At 37.8% G+C, this 9,326-nt stretch overlaps 1 protein-coding gene and 1 pseudogene across 1 annotated transcript; both read right to left on the bottom strand.

Moving 5' to 3' along the window:
* Nucleotides 1-891: 891 nt before the first annotated feature.
* LOC101296427 (tetraketide alpha-pyrone reductase 1-like) lies at nucleotides 892-4,472 on the bottom strand. The gene is made up of 6 exons (XM_004307182.1): nucleotides 4,338-4,472; nucleotides 3,777-3,946; nucleotides 3,110-3,301; nucleotides 2,819-2,981; nucleotides 1,695-1,881; nucleotides 892-1,211 (listed from the first exon to the last, which is right to left on the bottom strand). The coding sequence occupies exons 1-6, from the start codon at nucleotides 4,453-4,455 to the stop codon at nucleotides 1,073-1,075; spliced, it is 969 nt and encodes a 322-aa protein (XP_004307230.1). The 5' UTR covers nucleotides 4,456-4,472; the 3' UTR covers nucleotides 892-1,072.
* Nucleotides 4,473-5,592: 1,120 nt separating this feature from the next.
* LOC101310844 lies at nucleotides 5,593-8,688 on the bottom strand (annotated as a pseudogene).
* Between the last annotated feature and the right edge of the window lie 638 nt (nucleotides 8,689-9,326).

Here is a 9,326-nt window from a genome sequence, read left to right on the forward strand (position 1 = left end):
ACCGTTAAGAAAATACAATTAAAACGGTGTCTTCAAAACATTCCATAAACAGAGGAACGTTGACACTATAAATACGCCCTCTCATATCAAGAGGAAGACTTCCGGACAAGAGAGAAAAATTACTCCCGAGAGCTCAGAATTCTCCCAAAACCTTTGAAGAATCATCAAACTGCCAAATAGCCGATTCTTCATCAACCTCAAGCCTAGAAGTTGTCAAATCCCGAAGAGTCCCAAGTTGCCAAATAGCCGACATATTCACCAACTACAAGACGAAGAGCAACCACCATGTGGAACTGCTCGTGTCCCAAACCCGATCAACGTCAAGCCTCTACGGCCCTTGATCAACCCTCGTCTTCAAGCCTTTTAACAAATCAAAACTTCTACTAAGTTCTTCAACAAGCTCAAGGAGAATCAACAAGCACCAAACACACGTGTCGATTCATCTGTTATCAAGCCGAAGAATGTGACACCTCTCACGGCCCAAATTCGACCAAGATCAAGCCTCTATGGCCCTTGGTCAACTTCCTTCTACAAATAGTCAACACGATAAGAAGTTCAAACTACAACAGTTCAATTCAAGATCAAGTGCTCGTCACCCTTGGATCAAATCAATGTCGGAGATCGAATCAGAGGACATTTTTGTTAAAAGAATACCCACAGAGATTCTAACCCGCAAATTCAATCAATACAAATATATTATTTTGTACACGTGTCTTTCTGTTATTCGTTACATGAATTTTCGTGTTTTCAGTGGGATTTATGATATGCTTAGTCTCTAAACTATTCTCATTTCTCATAAACAACCAATGTAGGGAGCTGTGTCAATTAACTTTATTATAATTAGCATTAGTGTTATAGTTGACTTAGATTAAATACTATACAAGCCACCTTGGAAAATGAATATAATCAACACATTATTTTCATATACTTTCTTATTTCTTTAAGCTTTTTTCGAATCCGCAGCACCAGTTATGTGCAGATCATCACCACAAGCTATAAGTTATACAAAGGTAGACATACACTATGAATCTGCAGTAACTGTTTCCAAACTTGCGAATAAGACGTTACATAATTAGAAGAAGTTCTTGTCCATCAAACTCTCAACAGTATCCTTTAGTGTCCCTTCCAGCGGAGTATAATTGACACCCAAAATTTGGGCTCTTTCTTTGGATACCTGATAAGTTGGTGTGAAAGGTTTATCATCTGCAGACCTGCCAAAAGTAGAGACTCATGAGTTTCTGAAGTCCTAATACTCTCTTCGGCAATCAAGCAAATTAGTCATTATGAAATATGAATACAGTTACATTGTCTTACCGCACTCACTACTCTATATCATTCAGTATCAGAATTTAGAAGTACACTATTCACAACAAATAGGTTATTACAAAGTCTATCAAACCATTCAATAGATTCAAAACTGAAACAGAACAACTAGCAGGCAATTAGCAAACATCTGATTCTAGATGTATGCTTAGAATTGATATTGTCCAAAATACACATTAAATAGGATATCGCTTTTTCCATAAGTGACCGAATTATGTATCCTGATAAGAAACAATTGCCAATACTATGTAAGAGGGATGTCTTGAACTCAAACAGAAAGGTACCCGACAAGTACACCAGTGCTATCCTTACAACTCTCTAAAACACACATAGGAGTAACATCTGATAGATTGTTTATATTAGCAACTTACTTTTCTGGAAGACTGAGAGCAGGGAAGATATCACGCAGAATTTTCACAATATCTGAACAGTGTGTTACGCTTCCAACTAAACAATAACGTCCACTAGCTGAAGGATTCTCCAAGGCTAGAATATGTGCGTTGGCAACATCTCTAACATCGACAAACCTATAAGTTGTGTTTGGAAATTTTTCAGTCCCTGCATCAAGTAAAAAGGATTATCAGGAGTTTGGGGCGTAGCTACATTGGAACCAAAAGGTTCAAATGACCCCTATGAGGTTACGAGAACAAGCATCAATTGGTTGATGATTTCATATATACTACATTTTAATGTATAAATTGACCCCTCTATCATAAAAAGAAAGAAAGAAAAAGATAAGATGAGAATATTGTCATTGACCAATAAAAAAAGATGAGATTGTACGTGAGATTGTTCGATCTGCCCGCAAGTTTTTATTATGTTAGTAGATTTCTAAAACAGTAAAACAAGTCATGGTTTCATATTGATCAAGATCATCAAACCTTAAATTGTAATTTACTTATTGTTATATGTATAAATCATGACCCTTATAATTGAGATTTATAGCTACGCCACAGGAGTAATAACTTCTGGCAGCTTGTTTAACACTGATACCAAGCTGAAGCGCAAATCAAATTTCACTATAAGATTTTAACGCAGCCATTCTGAAATAGGACATATCATGAGAAAGTAATTAATTTCCAACATTACCTTCCCTATAACCTCCACCCTCTTCTCCAAGCAAACTCTATATAAATCACTATACTTTTTCTTAATGCAACTGAATAAATCTTTTGAATGTGAAGCAAATAGTTAAACGGCAAGTGGTGCTTAAGACAATTGTATATACTTATAAATCTTAGACATGGAGACAATGATCTAAATGCAATAGAGCAATGTCCACTCTTTTTATCAGAGAGCAATAATTCTAGCAGATAAACAATGACTTCAATTCTCATCAACACAAATAAAAGTGATAACAGGAACTAAAAATGTAGTAAGCCTGTAAGATTGAAATGATAAATGGATTTCAAATTTGCTTAAGAGTGTGATAACAGGAACTAAAAATGCAGTAAGATTGAAGTGATAAATGGTTTTCAAATTTGCTTAAGAGTACCATTTATGAGGTTTAGAATTGGCTCCACACTTGTGTTGAGAGTTGGCTGTAAGAGAGGACCGATCACATATCCTGGATTTATTGTAACAATATCAATGCATTTCTCTTTTGCAAACTTCCAAGCAGCTTCCTCAGCTAATGTCTTTGAAAGCATATACCAAGCCTGAAGAAAACCAATGTCTGAGCGAAGACAATGAAAACATATTTTTATGGCATGCAAGCAAATAGATTGAACTCGTATGAAAAATTATCTTAAATGCATGTAAAAAAAAACAACATTTACATGCAAACCTTTGATTTTTCACAGAAAGCTGGATCTGAAAACCAGGACTCATCAATTATTACATCAGGAGCGACAGGATTTCCATTATATGCAACTGCTGCCATAGAGGAAGTTATGACCACCCTCTTAATAGACGGAACCTTAACACATGATCTGAGAACATTGAGTGTTCCCTTCAAGGCAGGGTCAATTAGTTCAGCCTGACAAAAGAACACAGAACCTTCAATTATAGAACTTGAATTGACAACAAAAATATCCAACAGAAAATTGTTGCCTTTGTCTCCAAATTCAATCTATCCAAAGTCAAACTATGTAATAATGTAAACACTTAAAGGATTGGGAACTATAAGGGTGAATCTTGTATATTGCATAAGGACTTTTGGTGATTACTAATAAACTAACTTTAAAAATCATAACTTCATCCAAGTAGATCTATGACAGATACCATCCCACAAGAAGCATGGCAACTAAATGCACTCTATACACCGTGTACCCTACTTCCTGGGATATTCAGTAGCGAACACAATGTGGGTTAAACATCTGCTGAAATGAAAGTTCTATTTTATTTTGGTAGCTCCAGGAATAAATCAACAGAAGAGTCCGTTTCTAAAATATTAGAAACATATACAGTATTTAGTAGAACAACTAAAGCAATTACAATGAAATGGGATGTACCTGTGGATCATTGGGATTGAGATAAAATGGGGATGCTGTATGAAAAACAGCAACACTACCATCAACTATGGAATCAAAAGATCCTTCTTCGAGTAGATCTGCTCTAAACAATTGAAGCCTTTCCTTGGCTCCATCTAATGCACGCAAGTGTTCTGTTTTCTTCTTGTCATCTGTGGCATACAAACAGATTGAAGCAGTTGAATCAATAAAACCATCAAAACTGTACCTTCAAAAACTGCCAAACAGATCTCCACAATGACAATTTATTTCTTCCCTCAAACAGATCCTGATCTGTTTGGTACTATGACTAAGTAAATTGAATCAAACCCATCACTCTATCAGGTTACCAAGGTCAAACCCATAACACTAGTTATCCAATACCCACATTCTTGTTGCTAAAAATCTAAAAGCTTTGACGAAGTCTCAATGATCATCAAATGTTATTAATCACAACAGGGTTTAGCGTTTGGAATGAAGCACAACTGAACAGAAGACGAAAAGAACAAAAACGTGGGTATGTATGATGTTGAAACAAGAACTCAAGTGAAGTGGAAGACTGACTTGGGTCACGAACTGAAGCCTTGACAGTGTAGCCGCGTTGCAGCAACAGTTTGACCAACCACGATGCTATGTAGCCGGAAGCTCCTGTCACACAGACAACCTTAGTTGCTGCACTCATCCTCTCTCTCTAACGGTCTAACCTGCAGACTTGAGCTATAAAGTAATGCAATATTCTATTTATAAAGGATTTCTGAGCAATCGTCACTGCATACCTACTCGTCACCAGGGTCGCAAGCTCTTGCGTCACTCCACATTTTAGTCTTTTGAACACCAAACATCTCATTTACTCGTGACTTCAGACTTCAGAGTGCCGAAGTGTTAGAATGAGAAGGCATGGATGAATAGCTTTCTTGAGTGCGAAGGCATGGGGTGGTTAATAGTTCTAACCATTTCGTTAAGCAGAAAATCTTGCATACACAGTGGTGACCATATAATCTTAGTCATTCATATATGATCGATAACCATCAAGCATTTGTATATGATAACCATCAAGCATTTGTAATGTCATCTAATCTCAAACATCGACATGGTAGCGTGTATCTACATGCGGTGCTCTAAAGATTCCTCATTTCTGTAAGGGAGTGTGTTACTTGAAAATATTCCGACACATATAAAACATTTTGTGTAGAGATGATGATTATAGGCTTCATGTTTATTTTGAATTTCTAAAGAAAATTACAAGAAGGGGACCCTAAATAAAGGTATTACAAGAATATTTCAACATTTCTAATAGCATAATTACAATCTCAAACCACTGGAGCCTACTGCCCATATTACTCATCAGCTTCGAAGATGTCTGGAGCTAACTCTCTTATTAACACGCAAATGCAGTGGGGACATATATCTGTGATATCTTGTGGCATTCATATCTACAAGGCAACAATAAAAACGTTCAATTTCAAAGACACACAGTTTTGTGGGCATATTTGATGGTTTCCAATCTTTGAGTCCAAAACAAAGAGATGACCTAAAACTTCTGTAGATAAAAGTGAAAAAATTCAAGGATGATTGATCATTTGAAATTTAAACATCACATATGCTATTGATTTTTTTTTTTTGTTTTTCATTTGTTGGATGAAATAAATTTATCTCTCTACAGTCTACACTAATGTAAGATGTTCACGTCAAAAAATCAAAAATGCATAGTAAATATTAGTAGAAAAAGAAGAGGTTCGAGTGTATAACTATATACAGGTGAGATCATATACCTGGTTCTGTGATGTATACAAAGAACACTCCTCTGTATCTCTGATTCTTAAATAAGACATTCATGTATTCTCTCTAGTACTTCATCAACGAAATGGAAATAAGCATCACACCAAGACTTCCTGATTACTAATATGAAGAAAGGAACCAGAATGCCTGCTGCAAATCCCAATCCAAGACTCATATAAAAGCACTTATCAATGACGTCATCTTCACCACCACCATTATCATTCTCCAATATTCTTCCCTTACCAGAATCTTCACCGCCTGGACATGTTACAATTAGAGGATCACCACAAAGGCCTGGATTTCCACAGAAAGAAGATGCATCAAAAGTTGTCAAATGAGCTGTGTATGGGATCTTCCCAGAAAAGTCATTGTTTGACAAGTTCAAATACCCCAGAAATGATAGTGAAGACAAACTTTGAGGAATAGGACCTGAGAGCTTATTACTAGCAAAATCAAGTGATTCCAACTGTTTCAACTTGGAAATGCTCTCTGGAATGTGACCACCTATATGGTTTCTAGATAAATCCAGAACAACCAAACCTGTTAGTTTTGTTAGTTCTTCAGGAAGAGCTCCACTCAACTCATTTCCAGAGAGGTCCATGCTGATTACAAGGGAGAGGATCTTGGTGTATCTTTGATCTGATCCTTTCAAGTTCACAACCAAGCTTTCTTCATAATACAAGCTGCTGAAGATCAGTTCATAGAATAACTAACGGTTCACGTTTTGCACTTGGGCCATGGCTTTGAAATCTGCAAAACCAATTGGAATGCTTCCATTCAATTGATTTTCTGCAAGGTCCAGGACATGTAATGAACTTAAATTTGACAGCACGAAGGAAGTTCTCCAGAAAAGGAATTTGATCTCGGCTTCAGAATTCTCAGATGTTCAAAATATTTTCCAATCCATGCTGGAATTGTACCTGTAAGACTATTGTTTCCAAGATCCAATGTTTCCAAACTTGATAAATTCTGCAAAGTGTGGAAGCTCTCCAGAGAGTTTATTGTCACTTAAGTGCAATGTTTGTAGTTTCAACTCACCGAAGGATTTAGGAATACTCCCAGACAACTTGTTCCTGCTTAAGTCTAGAACCACCAGGGAAGAACAATTTCCTATGCTAGATGGAATGCTTCCGGTTAATAGGTTACTTGAAAAATCAATGGCAAAAGGATACTGAATTTTACCCAAGGAAGCAGGGATTCCTCTCGTAAGTTGGTTTCCGGAAAGAGAGAGGAAGATCAACCTTGGTACGGCATCACCTATGTTCTTCGGAATGGAGCCTGAGAATTTATTGTTTGACAAGTCAACTAACTCAACATCAACAACTGGAAGAGGAATTGGTCCTTCGAAGAAGTTTCCACTGAAATCAATGTCTGCATAAAGACCAACCTTTAAAGGATTTGGCAGCTGACCAACTAATTGATTCATTGAAATATTCAACACTGATAGATTAGATGGCATTTCCCACAACCAGTTGGGCAAGGAACCTGCAAAGCTTGCATTTGAGAAGTCAAGAAACTTGACATCCTTTTGTGACTTTAGCCATGCAGGAAATGAAGGACCCAAATGGCATGAGCCAAGACTAAAAGTCTGCACTTGAAATGGGGGTACCCAATTTGAACTGACATTTAGTACTAGTGAATTGAAAGAAATGTACAAGTATTTCAGCTTACTAAGGTTTTGAAAGTGTGTTTCAGTTACTATACCCGTCAAATGGTTGGAAGAAACATGAAGCAAAGAAAGCTCAGAAAGTTTTCCTAAACTGTCTGGGAGAGTTCCAGTAAGTTTATTGTATCCAAGATTCAACTTAGAAATGTTTGGTAATGACCCCAGTGAAGCAGGGATGGGACCATGGATTGAGTTACTGAAAAGATTTAGTTCAACAAGACTTTCAAGTTGACCCAACCGTTCTGGCAAATTACCAACCAATTGATTGTTTCCCAAATCGAGGAACTGGAGACTGGGCAGAGGAGTTCTAGATATGCACTTTCCTGTTCCTAGAACCTCGGGTATAGTTCCTGTAAGGTTATTACTTGTGAGGCTAAAAAGAGTCAGATTGCAGAGTTTACCTATGGAACTTGGAATTCCACCTTGGACATTATTGTCAGAAAGATCAAAATAAGTGAGAGCTGTCATGTTGCCAATGGAAGCGGGAAGTTCACCATGTAATCTATTGGAACTTAGATCAATAACGCGCAAGTTTTTCCAGCTTCCTGTGAAAACCTCAATGCAATTTGCCGTAAGATTTCTATTTGCAGAAAGATCTAAATTCTTCAACCTTGGAAGATCACTGAAACCAAGGGGAATCCTTCCATACAAGCCGCAAAATTCCATGCTTACAGTTACAAGACTGCTGATGTTAAGTAGCCAGTGAGGTATCTCTGAATTGAGGCTGTTATAATCAAGTTCTATCACAGCTAATGAAGTGAAATTGATTTCAGTCAGAGAGGCAACGAAACCAGATAAGCCACAACTAGACAGATACAACTCAGTCAAAGCGGGGAGCTTATTAAGCTTCCCAATCCAGTCTGATCCTACCATCGAAAGGTCAGCTCCATTCATATTGAGATATTCCAAAGACACAATACCAGACACCCATCAAGGTTATCAACAGATAAAAATGTAAAACCAAATTCGTCGGAACTGACATCAAGATACTGCAAGTAAGAGAGGTTCCCTAAATTTGGAGGAATTGCACCACTAAACCCAGCATTAGACAGGTTCAGATGCTGCAAATACTTCAAGGTTCCAAATAACTCACGAATTTGAACGGACTTGAAGGTATTGAAACTCAAGTCCAAATGCTTCAAAGACTTGAGCATCTTCAGTGATGGTCTAATCTCACCACTAAAGTTCCAAAATCCATACATGCTAGAAGAACCAGAATCATCAACTTGATGGGGATTATGGTGATCTAGGGAAATGACAGCTCCCCTTGTGTTACTAAAGTGTACCCCCCACCATTGGCAGCAGTCACTTCCTTCCCATGATGAAAGCCGGTTATCACTTCCTTTCTGTATCCAGGCAGCCTATCTCGAAGTGACGTACATCCATGAACCAAAGGAGACCCGATTGAACCTTGGAAAAAAGATAGAGGAGATTCGATCTCAAACAAACAGAAGAAAGATATAGCAACATTTATGAGCGAAAAGAGACCCAATTTTGAACCCTAGGAAAACAAAAGCAAAAACAAAAGAAGTTCGGGGATGGTGAGAGGCGAGGAAACAAGTAACCGCTAGCGCCCGTGCGGGCGGGCAGCACCACCTTCAAACCTCTCAGGGGTTTTTAACCGTGAGAAATGACACGCGAGGGAATGAAGTTTCTTTTTTTAACCACTCGAGGGAAACACCAATAAAAGACCCCACCATCTAAATTGTTTAGGGTTTGATAAAAACACGCGCCACTTCCCAGCCCCACATCCCCAGGTGGCCTACAAGGCAAGAGAACTCTAAATGAAGCACTCGTTTCTTCACTTTTCTCCGATGTGGGACGCTGCCTTTCTACAATACACACACTCGCACAGTTTTTTCGACCTAGTGTTATGGAGAGGGCAGTTCTGAGTTGATGGAAACAGTCACAGTACTTCCTGTAGTATTACTATTTACTATTTCTCTTTGTTGCAGAAATACAGGTTTCAATCTGTAAGACTGATGCAGAATAACGTTTTCGATACAAACATGAACTACGTGGATTTCAAAACCAATAATGTAGTCGTCAATGTCGTGCTTAGAAATAAACTACTTCCATTTCCAAAAGAAGATAGAGAATTATAGAAG

Source organism: Fragaria vesca, linkage group LG7, assembly GCF_000184155.1.
Source record: "Fragaria vesca subsp. vesca linkage group LG7, FraVesHawaii_1.0, whole genome shotgun sequence".
Lineage (NCBI taxonomy): Eukaryota > Viridiplantae > Streptophyta > Magnoliopsida > Rosales > Rosaceae > Fragaria > Fragaria vesca.